General features: G+C 45.9%; 2 protein-coding genes across 2 annotated transcripts in view; both read left to right on the top strand.

Annotated features, from left to right (window-relative positions):
- Nucleotides 1-9,824, top strand: part of STRIP2 (striatin interacting protein 2) — a 61,499-nt gene extending 51,675 nt beyond the window's left edge. The window contains exons 17-21 of the mRNA XM_083572700.1: nucleotides 1,125-1,225; nucleotides 1,362-1,428; nucleotides 3,966-4,070; nucleotides 6,667-6,871; nucleotides 8,129-9,824. Of these exons, the coding sequence (XP_083428826.1) occupies nucleotides 1,125-1,225; nucleotides 1,362-1,428; nucleotides 3,966-4,070; nucleotides 6,667-6,871; nucleotides 8,129-8,379 (729 nt within the window). The 3' untranslated portion in view covers nucleotides 8,380-9,824. The remainder of the gene's footprint in view (nucleotides 1-1,124; nucleotides 1,226-1,361; nucleotides 1,429-3,965; nucleotides 4,071-6,666; nucleotides 6,872-8,128) is intronic.
- On the top strand, nucleotides 8,538-16,300 carry SMKR1 (small lysine rich protein 1; the record flags this gene model as incomplete). The annotated part of the gene is made up of 3 exons (XM_083574803.1): nucleotides 8,538-8,608; nucleotides 12,512-12,893; nucleotides 15,887-16,300. The coding sequence occupies 3 exons, from the start codon at nucleotides 8,538-8,540 to the stop codon at nucleotides 16,094-16,096; spliced, it is 663 nt and encodes a 220-aa protein (XP_083430929.1). The 3' UTR covers nucleotides 16,097-16,300.
- Between the last annotated feature and the right edge of the window lie 9,554 nt (nucleotides 16,301-25,854).

Here is a 25,854-nt window from a genome sequence, read left to right as displayed (position 1 = left end):
AGCAGGAACACCCCCCCAGCAGTCACATCTGTGGTATAAAGAGGTGCAAGATGAATGGGGAGCAGAGGAATTTACATGATTTCAGGAGGAAGCTATGGGACGTGAACCGAGTGGAAACAAAGCAGTATGACACACACACCCCATGTTTGCAGCCGTAGATAGTATTGAAAGCAGGATTATGTATAACCACTCTCCACTAGTGTACAGAACAGGTTTGGGGTGAGGGGGATGGTCTTTCCAGTGTTGTAATATCAGCTTTTGGGGCTACCAGGTAGGCTTTTAGGAGCTGGCAGCAATGGCCAGCAGTCAGTCCTTGGGATGTAGTTTAGGTAGGCATTTTATTCCCATAAAAGGGTTAGACTGTCAGACCAAAAAGAGCTTTAAGGACATGTTGCAGCTGCCAAGAGGACTGTGCTAAGCCTGAAATGTGGGGAAGGAGAGAAATTGGAAGCTGGAGCCCATCAAGCATAGCTGTCAACCGTCCCTTATTTGGCGGGAAATCCCAGCGCCGTGTCCCACTGCTGTCCCTTACTGATGATGTCCCTTAAATTTCCTGGGTTTCAAAGGAAGCAGCTCCTCTCCCTCCCTCCCTGCCGGCCAGGGAGGAGGGAGGCTCCAACTGGGTTGCTTGGCTGCGTTGCTCACCCAATAAGGAGTCTAAGAACGACTGGGGGGTGGAGCTTGCATGCCTTGTGCCGATCAAATCGGCCGCGTTGCCTGGGGACTCGCCTTTGCTCAGCGCTTCCCAGCGGAGAGGTGACGGTGGTTTTCCTTGCTGCATCCCCTTTGCCGGGTTGCTGCGCTGTGGGAACCACCGTTTGAGGCTTCGTTTGGCTGCTGGCTGGGCTTTCTGCCTTTGGCTCGGAGGGGCTCAGAAGTCAAACATACCTGTGCTCTGAAAATCCCTTATTTTGGCTGCTGATCCTTTATTTCCGAGGCTGCTGGTCCCTTATTTTCAAATCTGTAAGTTGACAGCTATGCCATCAAGTGGTCCCATGTGAAACTTTTGATTGTCTGAAGAGACATGCCCAGAAACAAATATTGGAAGTAGCTGTGGTGTTTGTGTGTGTGTGTTAGTTAACCCCCTTTCCTGTTTCATGTTCTGGACTCCCTTCTCTCTCCAGTTTGAGTATGTCTCTCAGCACCTGGTGTTTGCCAACTGCATCCCATTGATTCTGAAGTTCTTCAACCAGAATATCATGTCCTACATCACTGCCAAAAACAGGTAGTGCCTGCATGAAAGTTAATCTCCCGTCCCTTCTGGGAACACAAAGGCAATTTTAAACCTGATGCGTTGACATCTGTCTGTAATGGCAGTGAACTGATGCATGTGTGTGTCTCTCCTCTGATTTCCCCTGAAGCATCTCTGTCCTGGATTATCCCTCCTGCACGGTCCATGAGTTACCAGAACTCAACGCTGAAAGCTTGGTAAGGAGAACGACGATTACTCTTCACATCCACGTTGCCTGTGGGCTAGGCAAGATACAATGTTGGGGGCCTCCATTTGCTCTCTGTAAAATGGGATTAATAATGCACTTGCTGATCGATTCCAAAGCCCATATTAAACCTACCAAGCCGTCATAAAACAGTGTGCAAGATTTCAAGTTTCCCAGAACTCTTAATCAGACCGCCATATTACGAATACTGACTGCCAGCAGCTGTCCAGGATTTCAGGCAGGGAACACGCCTTTAAAAAAAGGGGGTGGCGCATAGCTGTCAACGTTTCCCTTTTTTAAAGGGAAATTCCCTTATTCCAAATAGGATTCCTCGCAAGAAAAGGGAAAAGTTGACAGCTATGGTATGGCGTTCTGGGGAAAACGACTTTGGCAATCCCTCCTGCCCATAGCCGCCAAGCGTCCCTTATTTGGCGGGAAAGTCCCTTATCCCAGCGCCGTGTCCCGCTGCTGTCCCTTATTGATGATGTCCCTTAAATTTCCTGGGTTTCAAAGGAAGCAGCTCCTCTCCCTCCCTCCCTGCCGGCCAGGGAGGAGGGAAGCTCCAACTGTGTTGCTCGGCTGCGTTGCTCACCCAATAAGGAGTCTAAGAACGACTGGGGGGGTGGAGCTTGCATGCCTTGTGCCCATCAAATCGGCCACGTTGCCTGGGGACTCGCCTTTGCTCAGCGCTTCCCAGCGGAGAGGTGGCGGTAGTTTTCCTTGCTGCATCCCCTTTGCCGGGTTGCTGCGCTGTGGGAACCACCGTTTGAGGCTTCGTTTGGCTGCTGGCTGGGCTTTCTGCCTTTGGCTCGGAGGGGCTCAGAAGTTGAACATACCTGTGCTCTGAAAATCCCTTATTTTGGCTGCTGATCCCTTATTTCCGAGGCTGCTGGTCCCTTATTTTCAAATCTGTAAGTTGACAGCTATGCTCCTGCCATTGATCCCAAATGGGTTTTGACTATACATGATTTTGGCTTTGGGTGCGATCCCCAGAGCCTAACCCCTGTGTAAGTTGCAGGCTTACTGTAGTAATCAAGCAAGATGATTTATGCCTCTGCCTCTTGGAAAAAAATTAGACTTGTTTGTGTGTCTCCACCCCCATCTACACTTGCTAAAGTGCAAACTGGGCTGTGACTGGCAATTTAAAAGGGCTCCATGAGCAGAGGATTTCTCCTGCACACCGAAATGAATGGGCTGCCTATTTTAAGAGGGTTTGTTGCTGGGGTATGGATTGCTCCAATTTGAGAGGTACTCTTCCCTATGGCCATCAAAGTGCTGTACTCTGAAGCAACGGTGACCTCTAGTGGTTTACTAAGTGAACGGACGGTGGTTAATGATTCCTTTGCTATGCGGCAGGTTTTCTTGGGGCCAAGTAAAAAGTAAAGGGACCCCTGACCATTAGGTCCGGTCGTGGCCGACTCTGGGGTTGCGGCGCTCATCTCGCTTTACTGGCCGAGGGAGCCGGCATACAGCTTCCGGGTCATGTGGCCAGCATGACTAAGCCGCTTCTGGCGAACCAGAGCAGCGCACGGAAATGCCATTTACCTTCCCGCCGGAGCGGTACCTATTTATCTACTTGCAGTTTGACGTGCTTTTGAACTGCTAGGTTGGTAGGAGAAGGGACCGAGCAACGGGAGCTCACCCTGTTGTGGGGATTATTCGAACCGCCGCCCTTCTGATCGGCAAGCCCTAAGCTCTGTGGTTTAATCCACAGCATCACCCGCTGTGGGCAAATATATATATTTGCCAGCTGGGTTGGTATTGCTGCCTAAACAGGTCCAGACCTGAAACCTTATCCGCAGCAAAGAAGGGTTTGCCACCTGCCTGAGCTCCGGGGTGCTGTTGGGAATGTGCCATGTAGGCAGACGAGGTGAGGGGGAAATAACGGTGCCAATCTGGAAATGTAAGGATGCCGGCAGGCGTGGCTCAGTACTCAGAACTGCTAGGTTGGCAGTAGCAGAGACTGAGCAACAGGAGCTCATACCGTCACGGGGATTTGAACCGCCGACCTTCTGATCGGCAAGCCCTAGGCTCAGTGGTTTAACCCACAGCGCCACCCACGTCCCTTCTTGGGGCCAAACTTCCCACAAAAGATCAGTTTTGAGTACCTCTCAAATTAGAGCAATCCATACCCCAGCAACAAACCCTCTTAAAATAGGAAGCCCATTCATTTCGGAGCGCAGGAGAAATCCTCTGCTCATGGAGCCCTTTTAAATAGCCACTCCCTCAGCCAGTAAAGCGAGATGAGCGCGCAACCCCAGAGTCGGCCACGACTGGACCTAATGGTCAGGGGTCCCTTTACCTTTTATAGTATATTGTATTTTAAAATGGGGTTTCAGAGTTTTTGGAGGTTTTTGAATGTCTTATGTAGATTTTTCAATTTCACTGTTCTGTATGGGACAATGACAATAAAGATATCGTATTGTATTGTATCGTATTGTAGCTGTGCCGGGCCCAGGCTGTTTAAAGCTTTATCAGTCCTTACTAGCCTATTCATGTTGTGACTGCTTCCTTCCTCCTCGATTGCAGGAAGTGGGGGACAACAACCAGTTCTGTTGGAGGAACCTCTTCTCCTGCATCAACCTTCTGAGGATCCTCAACAAACTGACCAAATGGAAGCATTCCAGGACGATGGTGAGACGCCAGCTGGCTGAACTAGCCTATGTAGATGTTACACGCTGAGCTGACGTGCTCCCGCAGTGTGTGTCGTGAGACCAAATATGTAATGAAAGAATGATTCATCTACTCTGCTGTATCTAGAGAAGAGAGCGTGAGCTGGCAAATTATGTGATGCCACCCCCAGCAATGCAGATGGCTTCAACTTTCCAAATTTCATGTGGGTTTTAGAAACCCATGTTTCAGATGGCTCTCCTCTACAGCCACAGCAGACGCCGTAACTTTCCAACAGTTTGACTTCACCTCCAAAGGTGTACTCCTCCTTTGTCTCTCGAGGCAGACGGATGCCAACAACAGAAACACATTTTTCAGATGGCTTTCCCCCCTAATTTTAGAGATTTATTTCTATATATATATATATATATATATATATATATATATATATATATATATTAACATATCATTTTCAACAGTAATTAAACATACTTTTACATCTTATAGGTTTTTTTTCACTTCCATCAATCACATCTGAAAATTTTCCAATCTATTCACTTAATATACATTTCTTACTTTCACTATTAGATTTAAATCTCACAACTAATATCTCTATTCTTTCTCTACTTTGCAATGTTTCATATATTTCTCCTTACAAAACTTCTTGTAGTCCTACTAGCGTAATTTGTTGATTACAGTTGCTCTTCAAATAGTTTTGTATATTTCTTCCAATCTTCTGTGAATCTCTAGTCCCGCAGGTTTCAAATCCTTCCTGTCATTTTATCTAATTCTGCGTAGTCCGTAAATTTTGTCTGCCATTCTTCTTTTCTTGGAATTTCTTCTTGCTTCTATTTCTGGGCTAACAATACTCTTGCCACTTTTTTGCATATAAGAACAATTTAACATCTTGTCTATTAATATCCTCACCTATAATACCAAGTAAAAATGCTTCTGGTTTTTTGGAATTTTAGAGATTTATTTCCTGGGCTTTAAATGTAGTGTGTGTGTGTGTGTGTGTGTGTGTGTGTGTGTGTGTATTTTAATGAACCTGTAAAGGTAAAGGTAAAGGTAAAGGGACCCCTGACCATTAGGTCCAGTCATGACCGACTCTGGGGTTGCGGCGCTCATCTCGCTTTATTGGCTGAGGGAGCTGGCGTACAGCTTCCAGGTCATGTGGCCAGCATGACAAAGCCGCTTCTGGCAAACCAGAGCAGCGCATGGAAATGCTGTTTACCTTCCCACCGGAACGGTACCTATTTATCTACTTGCACTTTGACGTGCTTTTGAACTGCTAGGTTGGCAGGAGCAGGGACTGAGCAACGGGAGCTCACCCCGTCGCGGGGATTTGAACCGCCGACCTTCTGATCGGCAAGCCCTAGGCTCTGTGGTTTAACCCACAGCGCCACCTGCGTCCCGTTAATGAACCTGTACTGTTCTGAAACAAAAGATTTGCAAGCTTAACAAAATAGGACATTCTTCTGTTGATCCGAACCAGCGGATTGCCAGCACAGGCCTTCATTGGTGTCACTAGCCAGGGTCCCCAGACTCTGAGCTTTCACTTTGTAAAAAAGGTCTCTAGCCCTCCCAGGAAACAGGTTGCGAAGTAAAATGTGCAGGTACCCTTCTAAGCAATTCCTGTTAAATGAACCAGTCTGGCCAATGAGTGAAGTCAGAGCTGTGAGTGATAAATGAGTTGTTTGGACACCAGGAAGTAGGAATCTCTGGAGTTCTGAAGAGCTCCTGTTTCCCTCTCCCACTTACTGCACTTTTCCCGATTCCCTCTTATTTAATCCCTACTCAACAGCTGATGAATGGAGATCAACTCCTGCTGCCTTGGCTGTGGGGTCCTGTTCCCTACTGGGAACTGGGTACATAGCCAATGCAGGATGTAATCATGTCCTTGGGCCCATGAGCTGGTGCATAGGTGGGCATGGTTTGGGTAACACAGCCACAGAGATTAACTTGGCCTCCCCAGGTAGGTCAAGATACCGGGATGGAGGTTTCCTGTTCCTGCTCCTGGTCTGTGCTAACTGGTAGAGGCTCTCCAGGATTTCCAGGATCCCCAGTGCCACCTGGAGAAACCAGGGCTGGCATCTTCAGCTTGCAAAGCAGATGTTCTACCATATCTTGCTGGGTTTGCTTTTTCTACTCATAAAGGTAAAGGTAAAGGGACCCCTTACCATTAGGTCCAGTCGTGACCGACTCTGGGGTTGCGGCGCTCATCTCGCTTTATTGGCCGAGGGAGCCGGCGTACAGCTTCCGGGTCATGTGGCCAGCATGACTAAGCCGCTTCTGGCGAACCAGAGCAGCGCACGGAAACGCCGTTTACCTTCCCGCCAGAGCGGTACCTATTTATCTACTTGCACTTTGACGTGCTTTCGATCTGCTAGGTTGGCAGGAGCAGGGACCGAGCAATGCGAGCTCACCCCGTCGCGGGGATTCGAACCACCGACCTTCTGATCGGCAAACCCTAGGTTCTGTGGTTTACCCACAGTGCCACCCGCGTCCCTTTTCCACTCATATTGAAAGCCTTAAATGTATTGTTTGCCTGTTCCTGCAATCATTAAGACTTAAAAGAAATATATTTTGTTCTGTTGCTTCCTGTTTGCTTTATCGTTAGATGTTGGTGGTCTTCAAGTCTGCGCCTATCCTGAAACGGGCTCTGAAAGTCAAGCAAGCTATGATGCAGCTCTACGTCTTGAAGCTGCTGAAGATCCAGACCAAGTATCTCGGGCGCCAGTGGAGGAAGAGCAACATGAAGACAATGTCCGCCATCTACCAGAAAGTGCGCCATCGCATGAACGATGATTGGGCTTACGGCAACGGTGGGTGTTGCAAATGCCTTCCTTGCCTGGAAGAGTGATGCTGGTCTTGGCTGAGTATTCTGTGGGCATTTCCCATCTCTGAACATTTGATCTGTCTCTTTTGCTTGCACAGGGCACCAACCACGCTGCCCCTCCAGGTGTTACTGTGTCATAAACCCCATCAGGTCAATGTGGTTTAGTCACTTTCAGGTCTATTGACTTAGCTGGGCTCCTTAACTGCAGATTTTAAGACGCGATGTTCCCTCTGCTTATGGAGTGCTCCATTTGGGGTACTTTCCATTGTGACCCCAGAAGCTGCCATATACAGAGTTAGTTTGCTGTTCCATTTAGCCTCCGACTGGCAGTGGTCTCCAGGACTTTAGAGATCTGAGACCTTTCTCAGTACCAGCTACCTGAGATGTCTTAGCTGGAGAATTGATTGGGACTGGGACCATTGGCATGAAATGCATATACCGTATTTTTCGCTCCATAAGACGCACCTTTTTCCTCCTAAAAAGTGAGGGGAAATGTCTTGTGTGTCTTATGAAGCGAATGTGTGGTCCCTGGAGCCCAATTGCCCAGGGGCAAAAAGCAGATCGTGCTTTTTTTTTTTTTTAGAAAGAGGGGAGGGGGTGTTGAAACAAAGCTGCTGAGCAGCTGATCGGCAAGTGATGGGACTCTAGAGATAAAGGAGGCTGCCTGGGGGGGCGGAGATAAAAACACATGGATCCTCAGGATTTTTGCATTGGGTCACCCCAAATTCACCATCAGATCATATAGCATGTCCATGGCTACAGCCTGCACCAAAAAAAATCATAAATCCACTGTTTCGTGGGGCCGCAATGGCGCAAAAATGTGGTTACAAAGCGTGGATCCACATGGATTCTCAGGATTTTTGCACTGAGCTACCCCAAACTCACCGTCAAATCACATATCATGTCTGTGGCCGCAGCATGAACCACAAAAATCATACATCCACTGTTTTGTTCAGAATATTTTTTTTCTTGTTTTCCTCCTCTAAAAACTAGGTGTGTCTTATGGTCAGGTACGTCTTATGGAGCGAAAAATACGGTATTCTCTCCAGTAATGATGAAATGACTCATTCTTGGGGCCACTAGGAATCCAAGGATGTCACTCCAAAGACCATATTGACACTACGAGTCTCAACGCTGTCAGAGCTGTGGGCTCAGGCCCAACGCAAAAGAGGTTGTTCTGTATTAGCAGAAAGAGCACCTTCCACTTTTCATCTTGGCTCTCTCTTGTCTTGTTGGCACGTAGATATCGATGCTCGGCCCTGGGACTTCCAAGCTGAAGAATGCACTTTAAGAGCCAATATTGAAGCCTTTAACAGCCGGAGGTATGATAAATCCCAGGACTCTGAATTTGCTCCAGTGGACAACTGCTTGCAGAGTGTGTTGGGCCAGCACCTGGACCTCCCTGAAGATTTCCATTACTCTTATGAACTATGGCTGGAGAGAGAAGTGTTCTCACAGCCCATCCGCTGGGAAGAACTTTTACGCTATCCGTGATGGCACTGGGAAGCTTAACCTGAACCAAATGCCATCTTGGTCTCTCCAGATAATAGGTGCTGTGTCCTGGGAGAAAGGGCTGATCCTTCTGTGTTTGGGGGTACTTGTGTCTGGCAGAAAACTTTTCAGGGCGAGTTGAAATGTTAAACACCGTAAAAATGCCCTCAACTTTGCAAGAATCTTCCCTTTTCTCCCTGACTGCTTCAATCTACTGTACATGGGCCTGCAGGTAGCAACAGAAGTCCTGGTTCTGATCCATTTACACTGATCTATCTTGAATATTATATATTTAAATATCTGACATGGATGAGCTTTCCTTTCCTGCTTGCTTTCATGCGATGGTTGTTGTGTGTGCCAAGTTGTCCAAGACTTGAGTCACTACCATGCACAATTCATGTTTCTAAATATCTCAGCAAATGTGTACCTTTTAAAAAAACTTGCAACACTCCATGCAGTTTGCTTCCCTAGAAACTGCAAACTCCACGGTTCATAAAAAGCAAGCTGTAAGTGTCAGACGGGCACCCAGCTATATTCCAAAGAGCATCTAGGCATGAAAACTATGAATGGGAGCAATTCTTTTAATAGAAAACAGTGCATACAGAACCAGTTTGGGGGGATCCAATTGCAAATTAAGCAAGTTTCTCCACATCTAGAATGAAAAATTATTTGTTCAATTTTCCTTACGTTGCTTCCATGAGCTCTACTTATTCACGTTGTGAGAAATGTTCTGCTTGTTCACGTTTTAAGGATTTCTTTGTACATCACTAAACCTGCCCCCAAGTGGACCTTCTGTGGGTGTGAGAGATTGGAGAGATTGTTGTGCCAGAAATGAGGCCAAAATCAAACCCTAGACCCAGTCTGGAAACACTGAGGTTTATGGTAAAGCTGTGTGTACTTTGTGTGTGCAAAAAGACATTTTGACAGTTATAATGTATAACACAGCAAAGCCTTTCTTTCTGTAAAATGCAAGTAAGAGGATTTTAGTTCCTTCTTATTCTCTCTACTCCTATATGCATTGGCCAATGTTCTTCCAGGCTACCTCTTAAAGGCACAAAAGCACACTATCAAATTACTCCAATCAATGTCTGTGGAAACATGCAAACATTTTATATAAAAGGGTAGCACATATATTTCACTCCCTGCTAGATGTTTGAATGCCAGAGATTGTTCCATAGTTCATTGGTATGAGTGGGAGCCAGATATCTATATCTTGGTGAAGCACCTGCACTCTTTAAATCCCCTTGCAACCTTAAGCTTCCTATTTAATGTGAGAAAACTGTAAACACAAGTCCCAGAATACATGTATTCGCTCTGTTGCTGTGGAGTGAGAACGTTTGTTTCTTAGTGTGCATCGAGACAAAGCATTTTCAAGGAAAAGGCCATATGAAATCAGTCCAGTTTTTAAGCACAAGTTGTAACCAAGAATAAAAGCTACTCTTCAAGGATGTGTGTGTGTTCTTTCACGTTGTTCATTTTAATAATTTGTAAAAAAGATCACCACAGATGCATTCACATGAACTCAGGAGGGAAGTTTTAAGCCACTGTATAATTTCCAGTGGAAATGTAGCAGTCTGATTGGTCCTAGAACAATAGGATTCAGAATGCAGCAGTCTGATTGGTCCTAGAACAATAGGATCCAGGATGCAGCAGTCTGATTGGTCCTCAGGAGCCACCCAATCCAACTCCAGGTGGAAGTGAATCCGCAACCTGATTGGGCTACAGGAGAATCCCGGAATTAGCCAATCATTGTGTAAATAATGTATATAAAGCAGACAGTTTGGGGGAAGTTCCATTCCTCTCTACTGTGAGCTGAATAAAGAGCATGAAATCCACACTTGACTCCAAGTATATTTCAAATTGTTGTTGTTGAGTCGTTTAGTCGTGTCCGACTCTTCGTGACCCCCTGGACCAGAGCACGCCAGGCACTCCTGTCTTCCACTGCCTCCCGCAGTTTGGTCAAACTCATGCTGGTCTCTTCAATAACACTGTCCCACCATCTCGTACTCTGTCGTCCCCTTCTCCTTGTGCCCTCCATCTTTCCCAACATCAGGGTCTTTTCCAGGGAGTCTTCTCTTCTCATGAGGTGGCCAAAGTCTTGGAGCCTCAGCTTCAGGATCTGTCCTTCCAGTGAGCACTCAGGGCTGATTTCCTTCAGAATGGATAGGTTTGATCTTCTTGCAGTCCATGGGACTCTCAGGAGTCTCCTCCAGCACCAGAATTCAAAAGCATCAATTCTTTGGCGATCAGCCTTCTTGATGGTCCAGCTCTCACTTCCATACATCACTACTGGGAAAACCATAGCTTTAACTATACGGGCCTTTGTTGGCAAGGTGATGTCTCTGCTTTTAAGATGCTGTCTAGGTTGTCATTGCTTTTCTCCCAAGAAGCAAGCGTCTTTTAATTTCGTGGCTGCTGTCACCATCTGCAGTGATCATAGAGCCCAAGAAAGTAAAATCTCTCACTGCCTCCATTTCTTCCCCTTCTATTTGCCAGGAGGTGATGGGACCAGTGGCCATGATCTTCGTTTTTTTGATGTTGAGCTTCAGACCATATTTTGCGCTCTCCACTTTCACCCTCATTAAAAGGTTCTTTAATTCCTCCTCACTTTCCCCAAGGTGGTTGTCACCAATGGAAGCGAAGGCTCAGAAAAAGCTCAATATGGAGGCCAAATGGCTGAAATATTGGGAAATACTGGAACAAGAAGGAGATGAATTGAAATTGCAGAGTTTTGAGAAATTAAAAGATAAAGTGCGAGACTGGCTTCATTATTATCAAATAAGAGAGGCCTATAATTTGGACAAAAAAAATGGCTTCCAGGTGGAGAAATCAAAATTGGAAACAGAATTGTTAGATCCCAAAACTAAGATACTTTCAAGAATGTATAACTTGCTGTTGAAATGGAATACGCAGGATGAAATGGTTAAATCTGCAATGATTAAATGGGCACAAGATATTGGTCATAACATTATGTTTGCGGACTGGGAACAGTTGTGGACCACCGGTATGAAATTTACGGCATGTAATGCCTTAAGAGAGAATATTATGAAAATGATATACAGGTGGTACATGACACCAGTCAAGCTTGCAAAAATATATCATTTGCCCGATAACAAGTGTTGGAAATGCAAAGAAAATGAAGGTACATTCTTTCACCTTTGGTGGACGTGCCCAAAGATTAAGGCTTTCTGGGAGATGATCTATAATGAAATGAAAAAGGTATTTAAATATATCTTCCTGAAGAAACCAGAGGCTTTTCTCCTGGGCATGGTCGGCCAATTGGTGTCAAAGAAGGATAGAACTTTTTTTATGTATGCAACAACAGCAGCAAGAATACTTATTGCAAAGTATTGGAAGACACAAGATTTACCCACCCTGGAAGAGTGGCAGATGAAGTTGATGGACTATATGGAAATGGCGGAAATGACTGGCAGAATCCGAGACCAGGGAGAAGAGTCGGTGGAAGAAGACTGGAAGAAATTTAAAGACTATTTGCAGAAATATTGTAAAATTAATGAATGTTAAAATGATGTTGGATTGAAAATAAGAGGCACTAGCAACAAAGTTAATGAGAATATGCAAAAATGAGTTGATAATGGATGAAAATATAGAGTTATAATATGTTAAGATATAGAGTTAAGATAAACGAAAGAGGGTAAGGATTTGCTGACTTGATTATTTAAATGGGAATACAAAAAGGGGAGGTGTGAGGAAGTCAAGGAAACAAGCTAATGAGTTTAAAGTTACAAAAAATGGGTTTGTTTTTAACTCTTTTGTATTTATTTGTTTTTTGTATTTTGTATTTTTATTTTCTTTTTTATGTATGTTTTTGTAAAATTTCAATAAATATTTTATATTAAAAAAATAATTCCTCCCCACTTTCTGCCATCAAGGTTGTGTCATCTGCATATCTGAGGTTGTTGATATTTCTGCCGGCGATCTTAATTCCGGCTCGGGATTCATCCAGCCCAGCCTTTCGCATGATGAATTCTGCATATAAGTTAAATAAGCAGGGAGACAATATACAATAGCATATGCTATCTATCTATCTATCTCTCTATTTAATACTATATTTATCTGATTCTTCTATTTAAGAGAGAATGTGAGGAGATTTTCCCGCCCTTTTCCCTCACAGGGGGAGGGGCGCGCGCGGGCGCCACTTTTTCCCGCCTTTTCTCCTCCCTCCTCACAACGGCGTAACACGTCCTCCCGAAACTGCCCCCGGAGTGCGCACGCGCGGGCTCGGGTCTCGCGGGGTTACGCTCGTTGCCCGGTTACGAGGGAATGACCTCATCGACCCTCCCCTCCTCCTTTTTTCCCCTTTTCCGAACCATGGCAACCGAACTGGACGGCGAGGTAAACAGAAGGCGGCAAGCCCCGCCCCCGAACGGCCAAGCTCCGCCCGGCAAACTGGCAGCGCGAGGCGGCGGCGGCTCCGTCTGGTCCCGCGCACGCAGGCGCGGGGGCGCGCGAGCTCCGCTTTGGACGGGTCGGGAGAGGAGGAGCTGGCTTGGCTGGTGAGTCCGCGCGGGACGCGTGTAGCCCGGGCGGCACGTGGGAACGCGGACTCGCGTGTTAAGGAAAGGACGCGTGTTGGCTAGGGAAATGCGTTGCCTGTGAGTGAAGGAAGCGGGGGGAGTAGGGGGCGAAGAGAAGTGCCCCAACCTTTTAACAGCAGCTGGAGTTATAGACCTGCCCTATAGCCAGAGAGGGTGCTATTAACATATTGAATAAAGGGAAACGGGTCAGTAAGGAAATTATCCTTTTCTGACCTTCCTTGAGCCTCATTTTTCAGAAAATGAATCTTTCCCTACTCTCTTGTACCAAGAGTTCAGTGAGATACTTCCTGCTTGCTCCATCTATCAGCTTCTCTTCAATGGATTTGTCTAATCTCCTTTAAAAGCCACCCAACTGGTAAATTATAGAATGAAATTAAAAGAGATTTGGAGATATGGTCAAACCTAAAACTGTCATCAATGGGCCGGATTTCTGTGATTAAGATGAATGTGCTGCCACATTCAGCTTTTTTTTGTTTCAAGCCCTCCCAATTATAGATAATGTGAAATGTTTTAAAGAATGGCAAAAAGCACTATCCAGATTTATCTGGCAGGGGAAGAAACCCAGAATTAAATATAAATTACTGACGGATTCTAAAAAAGAGGGGGATTTTCCCTGCCAGATTTAAAAATTTATTTGGAAGCTGCTGCACTTTGCTGGATTAAAGAATGGATGCAATTAGAAGACGCAGATCTATTAGATTTGGAGGGATTCGACAATGTGTTTGGTTGGCATGCATATTTATGGTATGACAAGGTAAAGGCCCATAATGCAGGTAATCAGGCCTTTCTTTATACAATATGCCCTGATTCCCATCCTCAAAAATGTTCAGTAAAGTCAGATATTGTGTCATCACAACAGTGTTATCTTATAACATCTTATATCATTCCTTTACTGTACTTTCTTTTCTTTTTACATTGTAGGCATTGCCTTTGAAAGTATTAAAAAAATTAATTACCTTGCATTGAGACTAGACACAATGGTCACCAGCTCAATCCAGTGAAAGGACATCACTATGGTAATGTATAGTTTCACAAGTCCCAGTGCTAACGAGGCACCATTCGTTGCTTCTGGGGCAGCAGGAAAAGCGGTTTCTTTTCCAGACCCCTTGGGCTTTCTCTTTATTCATTCTGGGTGGTGCTTCATTATTCTCCCACCCCGACAGTAGCCTGCATTCAATTGTTCTATTTCATTAAAATAACGCATATAACACCAGTGCTTTTTTTCTTTAAAAAAATGTTTAGGGGTACTTTCATTTTGACTCGAGAAAAATCAGCATTTTATAGTTCAAATCGGGGGAGATAAATACGGTAAATGGAAAAAGTACAAAGATTCACAAAACGTTTAGGAGTACAGTGGACGCTCGGGTTGCGAACATGATCCGCGCGGGATGCACGCTCGCAACCCGCAGAGGCGCATCTGCGCACATGCGGGTTGCGATTCGGCGCGTCTGCGCATGTGCAAAGCACGATTTAGCGCTTCTGCGCATGCGCAACCGCTGAAACCCGGAAGTAACCTGGTCCAGTACTTCCGGGTTTTGGCGGGTGCGTAACCCAAAAACCGCAACCTGTAGCGGCTGTAACCGGAGGTATGACTGTATACATACTCCCCCCCCCCCAGCACTGTGCTGTATAACACCTTTCATTTTGCAAAGAAAGAAAGAAACGTTTTGGCTGCATTCTAGCCCACTGTTGTCAAGGCTGGACTTCTTGTTTCCCAGGGATCCAACATTACATTCAACGGGGGATTTATGGCCCTCCAGATGTTATGGGACTCCCAGCTCCCATGAGCCCCAGCCACTCTGAATTCCATCCATATGGGCTGCCTTTGAAGACTTACTTCAGCAGCTTCCGGTTAGGAGTAATAATATAATAATAATAATAATAATAATAATAATAATAATAATAATAATAATAATTTATTATTTATAACCCGCCCATCTGGCTGAGTCTCCCCAGCCACTCTGGGTGGCTCCCAATCACATGTTAAAAACAATACAGCATTATATATTAAAAACTTCCCTAAACAGAGCTGCCAGATGTCTTTTAAAAATAGGATAACTGCTTATTTCCTTGACATTTGAAGGGAGGGTGTTCCACAGGGTGGGTGCCACTACCGAGAAGGCCCTCTGTCTGGTTCCCTGTAGCCTCACTTCTCGCAATGAGGGAACCGCCAGAAGGCCCTTGGCGCTGGATCTCAGTGTCCGGGCTGAACGATGGGGGTGGAGACGCTCTTTCAGGTATACAGGAGAGCAACAGGTTCCTGGCCACTGCTGTGGAACCATAAATAACTTTGGATTTGAGTTTCCTAAAGGGCTGTCACTTCCCACCTGAACTGGTCCAAATATTGAGGCTGCCCTCCAACCCCCCCCCCCCCCGCAACCAGAGGTAAGTCAGATGGGGCACTGAAGATGGGGGCTTCCCGTCTTTGGAATTCCCTCCATGTTGAGTCATTTTGTTTTTTTCAATTTGTTTGGTTTCAGGTAGAGATCGTGCCCCCCCAGCTTTAACACTCAAATTTATCCAACCTGTTGGTTTAATGTTTGGAATTGTTATTTGATTTCATTGTTTGTTTGCTTAACTAATAATAATAATAATAATAATAATAATAATAATAATAATAATAATAATTTATTATTTATACCCCGCCCATCTGGCTGGGCTTTCCCAGCCACTCTGGGCGGCTTCCAACAAAATATTAAAATACAGTAATACATCAGACATTAAAAGCTTCCCTAAACAGGGCTGCCTTCATTTCCCCTTACTTTTTAGGAGGGGGAAAGTGCGTCTTATAGAGCGAAAAATACAGTATTTCCCCTTGTTCTGAATGCACAATTTATTATGTCTTTTGCTGGCTGTAGTGATCTAATTCTAGAACTTGAAGACTCTTCAGTTTGAGATGGTTCTTGTTTCCCAGCCTCCCGCTGACTCTCCTTCTCCGCTTTTCCTGGCAGGGTGGTGGAGGCAAAGGCAAAGGAAAGGGGAAAGGAAAGGGGAAAGGGAAAGGGAAGAAAGGGAAGAAGGGCGCCATCGAGGTGGACATCATGAGCCCGGCGGCCATGCTGAACCTCTACTACATCGCCCACAACGCCGCTGCCTGCTTGGAGTTCCGCGGCTTCCCGTGGCCAGGCTCTCCGAAAAAGAAAGGGAAGAAGAGGAAATAGGGACGCAGCAGTGGGAGAAGGCCGTCCCGGTGCTCGCGGTGAGACCCGGAGCCCCATGACAGGGGAAGGAGACTTTTGCGGGGGCCACGCGAACCCGAACAGAATTCACTCAGGTTTCTTTCTTTGCCATAATCACTGTTGCAGGTGGACTGAAGCAGCTCTCGCTTCCAACGAACAGAAGGAAGTAAACGCTGCTTTGAGATGCCTACCGCAGCGCCGCAGTCTGTTCTTCATTGTTGCAGGAAGTGACTCACAGAACCTTCTGTGCCGCCTCCTGATCGTGTCTGACGGGGGTGGGCTTTGCGCCAGGGGCCGCCACCGTCTCCAGGGCCCCTGCTTTCCCTTGTGAAAGCTGCACCGCAAGCGTGAAATGTGGTTGCGCAAACCAAGCTGCAGCCGCGATGCAGGGGCCTTTCAGGACCCGGGGCGTTTACAGGCTCAATACTCCACACACTAGGCAAGTCTGGCCTGAGCGTAAAGGCAGGCTGAGACAGCCTGGGGAAGGGGTGGATGGGACCATCCTTTAAGCAGTGCAGAAGTCCAGCGCCTCTGCATCAAGCATGGCCAGCTTCCAGAATGTGTCCCATAATCCTTTTGTGACAGCCCAGGGGATTCTGGGGCAGAGTGTCATTTCCATGCAGGATCCCGGTTAGCTGCGAGGGTATCGATCCAGCATCTTTTATGATTCTAAGAATCCCAGACTTACGTGCCCCACCAGATAGTGCAACGTTTTGTGTGATTTGCTTGGTGAAGGGAAGCTGTTAAGACGCCTAGGACCTGTGTGACGGAGTAGTCGAGGATTAGATCTGCTGGAAAGCAAATTTATACATAAGATCAGGAAGAAACGGGCAACAATTTCTGTAGAGTGGGCTGTGAAGTAGAGTGTACGCTGGCTCAGGTGGCATCCTGACAGGCTCAGGTGCAGTTTGAGTTTATATAAAGGTAAAGGGACCCCTGACCATTAGGTCCAGTCATGGCCGACTCTGGGGTTGCGGCGCTCATCTCGCTTTATTGGCCGAGGGAGCCGGCGTACAGCTTCCGGGTCATGTGGCCAGCATGACAAAGCCGCTTCTGGCAAACTAGAGCAGCGCACGGAAACGCCGTTTACCTTCCCGCCAGAGCGGTACCTATTTATCTACTTGCAGTTTGACGTGCTTTTGAACTGCTGGGTTGGCAGAAGAAGGGACCGAGGAACGGGAGCTCACCCTGTTGTGGGGATTCGAACCGCCAACCTTCTGATCGGCAAGTCCTAAGCTCTGTGGTTTAATCCACAGCATAACGCGCGTCCCATATATATATATATTTGCCAGCTGGGTTGGTATTGCTGCCTAAACAGGTCCAGACCTGAAACCTTATCCGCAGCAAAGAAGGGTTTGCCACCTGCCTGAGCTCCGGGGTGCTATCGGGAATGTGCCATGTAGGCAGACGAGGTGAGGGGGAAATAGCGGTGCCAATCTGGAAATGTCAGGATGCCGGCAGGTGTGTCTCAGTACTTCCAGAGGCTCACACAGCCCGCCAAAGCAGAGGCGTTGCCTTTCCTTACACTAGTATGGCTTTGTAGACCTGGCTTACGGGGCCCCAGGGCAGCAGCTATGCTTACAGTTGTGCTGTACTGATAAAACTTGGCTCAGGAAGACTAGGAAGCTGGGGGTTGATAGAGAGGCAAGGCGTGGGCTAGCCTTCTGTCCTCCTCCCTTTCTGCAAGGATATACACTGTTGGTTTGGGAGTGGGTGGGCTTCCAGTGGACATTAAGCAGGTGTGTATTCACCATTTTATCCACCCTTTCGACCACACCTGACTCTCCATAGTGGCTGTGCTGTGTAGCTTCCAGGAAGTTCAGGTTGCCTGCTGATGTTGGTCAGCTAGTCTTGAGCTAACGTACTGCGGACAGCTAAATATGTGTGTGGGTGTGCCCATTCAAATGGTGCTATTTGATATTCCAGCCCAAAACGTTTCCTTTGTGGAGGAGACATACAGTTAAAGGCTGTGCAGCCAGAAACCTGCAGGCGAACCCATTTCTTTTGTAAAATTGTTACCAAGGAATAAGCAAAATATAATGTACAAATGTTTTCCAGTCCAGGCACAGGTAGCAAGAGGACAGCATGTTCATTGCGACTTCCTTGTGAGCACACCCAGGCTGGGATTCCCAAAATCCAGTGTGCAGTGACATGCCCTCGTCCCATTAAACTCTGTGGAGTCTGTGCTGGCTTCTGGCCACTATGTTTTGCCTTCTTCCCTTTAACATCCCAGCTCTGTCCCATGTTTACATGTAAAGACACAACCCAAGTTTGTATGTGGCTTTTCCTAGTGTACTTTGAATTCATCCACAAGAAGTTTTGAATTTTTTTTAATGTCTCCTTTTTGTTTGTGATTCAGGATTACGCAGCAAGTTTTTAGTCTTTTACACTTCTAGCCTTTTAAGCATGTTTACTGCACCCCTCCATTTTCTGCTGCGTATCCCAGGTTGCTACCTATGATACGTCAACAGCTTGAGCAAGGACACAGGAAATTCCTGGAAATGCAAAGTTCCGATGGGAAAATGCCTGGGTTTTGTTTTTGCTGTTTCTCAAAAGAAACACGGGCAAGCAAAGGCAAGGTTAACAGAAGCAACTGCTGTGCTAAGACACTTGATGAGTTGAGAAGATGGGGAGAGCCGTTGGATCAGGACCAAAGAGAACCTGATTCTGGAAGGTCAAGCACAGGTCTGGAGGGGAATGTCTTCCACTGTCAATTATATGACAGATTCATGGAAACAGCCAGTGACTTGTCAGACCAACAGCTACAGTGGTACCTCGGGTTAAGTACTTAATTCGTTCTGGAGGTCCGTTCTTAACCTGAAACTTTTTTTTTTTTTCCTTATAAGATATTTATTGGAGTTTTACAAAAACATGAATTTAAAAGATCATATAAAAAGAAAGAAATACAATAAAAGAAACATAGAAAAATACATAAAATAAGAAAAGGAAAATAAAAACAAATCCATTTTTGTAACCCTGACTCGTTATCTTATTTCCTTGGCCTCCTCACACCTCCCCTTTTTGTATTCCCAGTTAAATAATCAAGCCAGCAAATCCTTACCCTCTTTCGTTTATCTTAACTCTATATCTTAACATGTTATAACTCTATATTTTCATCCATTTATCAATTCATTTTTGCATATTCTTATTAACTTTGTTGCTAATGCCACTTTTTTCAGTCCAACATCATTTTAACATTCATTAATTTTACAGTGTTTCTGAAGATAGTCTTTAAATTTCTTCCAGTCTTCTTCCACCAACTCTTCTCCCAGGTCACGGATTCTGCCAGTCATTTCCGCCAATTCCATATAATCCATCACCTTCATCTGCCACTCTTCCAGGGTGGGTAGCTCTTGTGTCTTAACCTGAAACTTTTCTTAACCTGAGGTACCACTTTAGCTAATGGGGCCTCCCACAGCCGCCGTGCCACTGGAGCACAATTTCTGTTCTCATCCTGAAGCAAAGTTCTTAACCTGACGCACTATTTCTGGGTTAGCGGAGTCTGTAACCTGAAGCGTCTGTAACCCGAGGTACTACTGTACTTTAAATGCGTCAGGCATGCTTAAAGTTCTTTCCTTTTTTTCCATAGATTTCGACTTCAGAAGTGTTAGGTTGTGGGCACGCCATGCATTTAAAGGGCATGGCTTCCTCCATACAAGCCTGGGAACTGCAGTCTAGACTTTAGAAAACTGTAATTCCCAACCACCTTGGCGAACTACAGTTCCCAGGATTCTTTGGGGAATGTCATGTGCTTCAAATGCGTGATGCGTGCACAGCCTTAGGCCAAGTGCTTCCTATCACTGTGCTCGCTGTGGCTCCTGGTGGAGTACAGGGTCAGATTTAAGGTGCTGGTTTTGACCTTTAAAGCCATTCATGGCCTAGGACCCTCGTACCTACGGGACCGCCTCTCCTGGTCTGCCCCACAGAGGACCTTAAGGTCCATAAATAGCAACACCCTAGAGGTCCCCGGCCCTAAGGAAGTCAGATTAGCCTCAACCAGAGCCAGGGCCTTTTCAGCATTGGCCCCGACTTGATGGAACGCTTTGTTTCATGAGACCAGGGCCCTGCGGGATCTGATTTCTTTCCGCAGGGCCTGTAAGACAGAGTTGTTCCGCCTGGCCTTTGGCTTGGAATCAACTTGATCCCCTCCCCCTCTTTCCTTTTTCCTTTCTCCTTCTGCGATGGACTATTTGGGGACTTCCCTGGCTTTTTTCTGGCCCAGTCTGGATAGTTAGCCTTGGTGAAGACTTGATGTTTTCATCCCCCCAAAAGTTTTTTATTTGAGTTTCTGCTGAAATGAGGCTGCATTTTAATGTTGTATTTTAATCTTGTTTTTTAAGTTGAATTTCAATCAATTGTTTTTATACCTGGTGTTAGCCGCCCTGAGCCAGGTCTTGGCTGGGGAGGACCGGGTATAAATAAAATTTATTATTATTATTCCCTCCATCCAGTGCAGGCTGCCTTCTCAGGTCACCCATTCAAAGCTGAAAGAGAGACAGGATTTGGCCAAAGAGCCGCTTGCCCCTCCCCTTCCATCAAAGTATCAGCCCTTGTCCACAACTAATTCCCCTGCTGAGAAGAATTAGCCTGTTTGAGTTTGGGATTAAGGGAAAGCAGGTGGCTCTGGTGCAGATACATTTTGTTTATTTGCCTTCTGTTTATAGGCTTCCTCCTCCCGGCTACTCCTCCAAATCCTATAAGGATTTGCCCCTAATGTCCTCCTTGTGTTTACATGGCTTTTTATACAGAAGCAAAACAAATAAATAAATGATCACATTGTCACGGGCTGCAATTTGCAAGCCATTTCTTCTGGAGTTGTTGCAAAGCAGCGAGAGTGGTTTGATTTGAGATTCCTCCTGGAATGTGCAGTGCGACTGTTCTTAACCGTTTTCAGAGCTATGAACTTTTTTTGGAAGGTGGGGGTGGTAAATACCCCAATGGGAAAGTTGATGGGATTGTTATTTGTTGTTAAATTGTTCAGTTTCCAAATCTAAGATAGTTTCTTAATTATGGGCCTGTTTGAAGGCAATGAAACAACCCAGTGTCCCTTCTACCTTGTCTACCTTGACATTATTCTCCTGCTTTGTTCATCCAGTGGGAACATCCTCTTGATAGTTTTCCAAACAACCTGCCTGTTAGTTTTGAGCAGGGGTCAGCAAACATTTTCAGCAGGGGGCTGGTCTACTGTCCCTCAGACCTTGTGGGTGGCCGTACTATATATATATATTTTTTGGGGGGATGAACAAATTCCTATGTCCCACAAATAACCCAGAGATGCATTTTAAATAAAAGCACACATTCTACTCATGTAAAAACACGCTGATTCGCAGACCGTCCGCAGGCCAGATTTAGCCGGCGATTGGGCCAGATCTGGCCCAGGACTTATTTTGCCTCCCCAAGGTTTTGAGCAACATTTCCCTTACATTGGCACTTTGCAAACGGCGAAATTAGGCTTGCCGCTGTTTTTCTTGGCTCTGCTCCTGTGTCTTCAGCAGCGGCATTACACAGGCAAATTTAGCAAGTAGCGTGGCCAGGTCAGGAGCTTGCTTTGTGAGAAACGTTTCCCTGACTAAATCTCTGCCCATCATAGTGGCTGTTGTAGGAGCAGAGAGTTGGTGGGTATGTTTAGCAAGCCTAATTGTTGCAAGCTCCCAGGGGTGTCAGTAAAAAAGCCATTTTGGTATATAAACAGTACATGCACTGATAATAAAATAGCAACGTAGCAACGTCATGCGAGTCTCTCCAACTTCCTGCTGGAAGCTGGATCCTCAATTCCTGGTGACGTCAGTGTATCCTCTGAGGGAAACTTGTCCGTTGAGTGTCTGCAAACCTGCTTGAGGCTATCCAAGTCCCTCTGCCTTGTATCTCCATGACCTTTAATGTTGCTGGAATCTATTGTGTGATAGAAAGGATTTACCAGGATTCACTGGAATTGTATTCCTACCAACACAGCAGGCTGCGAGGCTAGCAGCTGTTCATCACCCTGCAAGACTACTGTTCCAGCATACCTGCTTTATTAAGCAAACGTGTGAATGATTCAGTTACAGATAGATAGCCGTGTTGGTCTGCCATAGTCAAAAAAATTTTTTTTCCTTCCAGTAGCACCTTAAAGGCCAACTAAGTTAGTTCTTGGTATGAGCTTTCGTGTGCATGCATCTGAAGAAGTGTGCATGCACACGAAAGCTCATACCAAGAACTAACTTAGTTGGTCTTTAAGGTGCTACTGGAAGGAAAAATTTTTTTTTTGACTATGTGTGAATGAGTCTCCCTGCACATGTGATGCTAGTAGAGCACATAGCCACTGTGGTTCGTAGGAATTTAATTTTAAAATTAGGTTCTCTAGCCTTATTGGAGTTCACCGATTGGGTCTGTGTTGCTCCGGGACAGGAGGAAGGAAGTCAAATGACACCGAGGTTGATTCAAAGAAAGAGTTTATTCTGCTCTCTGGATAGCAGAAGGCACTTGCGTGATCAAGTCCACAGCAAGTCCAAAGAAATGACAAGTTTCATGCAGTATATATATCCTCCAGGCACCCTCTCCCTCCTTCCAACCACGTCAGCCTATGTACGCAGGTTGACATCACATATGTTCTTGCTCTGGTATTCTTAACCATAAAAGGGTTTCCTTCCTGTACTTCTGACCATAAAAGGATCTTCCTCTTCCTACTCTTATCTGGGAGGAAGAGGTCATCATCTCCGGGAACATGCTTTTGGCGTTTTTCCCGGACATTGGCTTATGCGTCTTTTGTGGTCAGCACATAAGATAAGGTACTGATGTATCTTCTCTGTTCCCCTAGAACAGCAGCCAGGGTCATCCCTTGCCGTGACTGATAAAGGAGAGAACTTGTTTATGCAACTGTGTCCTTGTTATGCTTTTGCTCAACAGCTCAAGTTTTACGCATTTTAGAGTACTCTCTTGGAGAAAGAAGAAAAGGAGGGGTTCGAGTCAGTTTTAAACTTGCTGCACAGAAACCCATCCCTTCAGTATGAGCCCCACACGAAATTAAATTCCTACAACTTGAGGGAATTTAGCAGAGACTGAATCTCGTGTCTGAAGCAAGGAAGCACCACCTCCTGGGTCTGTTGCCTGCTTCTCCCTTTCTCTGCTGTATGGCACACCTGAAGTTGAGCGTTGAAGGAACTTAAGTGACCCAAGAAGAAACACTCCACTTTACCTGGATCCCTTTTTCCCTAAGGGCCTATCTAAGCTAGCCTAATTTCAGAGGCTGGGAGTACTGTTTTGGTCTACACTGATCCCCTTGGGCGACTGAGACTCAAATGGACAAACACCAACAACATAGAACGACCAGTGTACGTTGGTTTAAATATCAGGAAAGCAGTTGCATAATACACAGTATGTTGCAGGTCAGCTGCTTTTCCCCCCTTGTTCCTCAAAATGAACCTCTAGGCTGTGTTTTCCCACCCCCTCCCTCTGGTTTCTCACATCACACCCCCATCGATTATTCATCCAGCTTTCCCTTATGTCTTGATGGTGCCAGAGTGCCACCACCCCTTTGTATTGGGTAAATATTGTATTTAGCCACCAACCCCTCGATTCTCATTTGCTTCTAAAGTAGGGTGTTGCACTGTCTCTCCACCTGGGACCGAAATCACACAATCACAGGCCCAAGCAGCTATGAATCTTTCCCTTTCTGCCTGTTCACCTCTATGCTTGAGACAAGAGCGATGGCATAAACGTGGCTTCCTAGGTCCTTTTGTCCACGGTCGTTGCCAAGGCACCAGGAATAAAAGCACCAACTTGGGCGCACACAGAACCTGTTGATGATGCAGGCAAGGTACTGTAAATTGCCCTGTTGTCCACACCACACCAGCTGTAGTGCTTTGAAGCGCAGGGTGCGAGTGAATCCCCCAAGTGTTTTCGTCACAGGAGACTTGGGAGCTGCTTGAGAATCCCCTTGCTAAGCACTTCTGCAAAACGTTAATCTTCCCTTTGTTCTGCTATCAGCTGTTCAGGAGGCTGGCTTGCGCTAGGATTAGGATTTCTTATCAAGTGTATTTTTCTGTGCAGTGGGAGTGTAAAAATGCAGCTTGCTGTATAATCAACACAGGGAAATCTGTTCAAAACAACCGTCCCCTCAAATATCACATGCAGCTTTCTCAAGAGCCTTTTGTAAGTGGCACCTCACCCTCCCCTTCCAAACCAGGTCTTTCCTAAGGGAAAGGATGGGTAGAGGATGCCCTGTGGAGCACATTCAGGCAACAACATCAGTCTTCCCCACTACCTGCAATCCTAGCCCCACTTAGGGTAAAGGGACCCCTGACCATTAGGTCCAGTTGTGACCGACTCTGGGGTTGTGGCTCTTATCTCACTTTATTGGCCGAGGGAGCCGGTGTACAGCTTCCGGGTCATGTGGCCAGCATGACTAAGCCGCTTCTGGCGAACCAGAGCAGCACATGGAAACGCCGTTTACCTTCCCACTGGGGTGGTACCTATTTATCTACTTGCACTTGGCGTGCTTTCGAACTGCTAGGTTGGCAGGAGCAGGGACCAAGCAACGGGAGCTCACCTCGTCGTGGGGATTTGAACCGCCGACCTTCTGATCAGCAAGCCCTAGGCTCTGTGGTTTAACCCACAGCGCCACCCGCGTCCCATCCCCACTTACCTGGGAGTAAACCCAATAGGGCTGGCTTCTGACTCAGTTAGGATTGTATACTGTAGTAACACTTCACCAAGTGTCGAACATCCCAACGCCTTCCTCCCCGAGCTTCAGAAAGGGCAGCATCACACCCACCATGGCAAGTGCATTTGGCATCCACAGGGAACTCCTAGGCCCTTGCATTCTGTCAAAGCCACGGCCTGGTGGCTATTACAAGGTAAGTCTCCCTGACACCAGCATCCAAGTGGGAGGTTTTTCCGAACTCCTGCAAACAAGGATGTGCCAGCCTGTGAATGTTAACAGACTTTCACAGCTGGATGACACAAAAAGCCACACACACCTTTTAATGCAAGATTTATTTAATTACAAGCATTGATGAACCATTTAATATTTCAAAAATCTCTAAGCAGTATACAGTATAAGACTTGCAACATAGTCATAATCAAATTCCTAGAGAGCCAGCCTAAGCCCGAGGACAGTCAAGTTTCAAATTCCATCTCACTTGTCTATCCTACCTTGTAGGATTGTTGTTAGAATGAAAGGAGTGAAGAAACGGCAAAATCCATGTATGCCACCCTCAGTTCATTGAAGGAAATATGGGGTAAAAAAATGTGATCTAATAGGAAAGTGAGATGAAGTCTCGTATGACCTGGAACTGGCAACCATAATGTTGTGTATTGATTTTCTGCTACCTTCAGTTGAAATAATTTTGTAATGCTGAAAATACACAGGGATGTTCCTATGAACTGAAAAGTCTCAGTGGCCCAATTTGCATAAAACCGCATGTGCTGCTTTATATAAATAGATGCAAATTCAGCTCTCCAAGCAAATTAAGGTGTATGCGTGTTCCACAGCACTTTGCAGCACACCCTACAGTCCAGTATTATTATTATTATTATTATATATTTATTCCACCGTCTTGTTCCGTGACAGGGACTCAAGGTGGCTTAAAGATAAAATAGCTGAAAACAATGGGGGGGGTGTCATTAAAAACATTAATAGAATTTAAACCATATATATAATCTATTCAAAACATACATACAATTACCATAAAAACAGCACGGCACCACGCCTCTTGTTAAAAGCAGCTGGCTGTCCAAAGCTGGCATATATTCATTTATAC

This window comes from Podarcis filfolensis (assembly GCF_964270895.1).
Source record: "Podarcis filfolensis genome assembly, chromosome: 10".
In the NCBI taxonomy this organism is placed as follows: Eukaryota; Metazoa; Chordata; class Lepidosauria; order Squamata; family Lacertidae; genus Podarcis; species Podarcis filfolensis.
The sequence above is the reverse complement of the archived record's forward strand: the minus strand, read 5'-3'. Positions and strand labels throughout refer to the sequence as shown.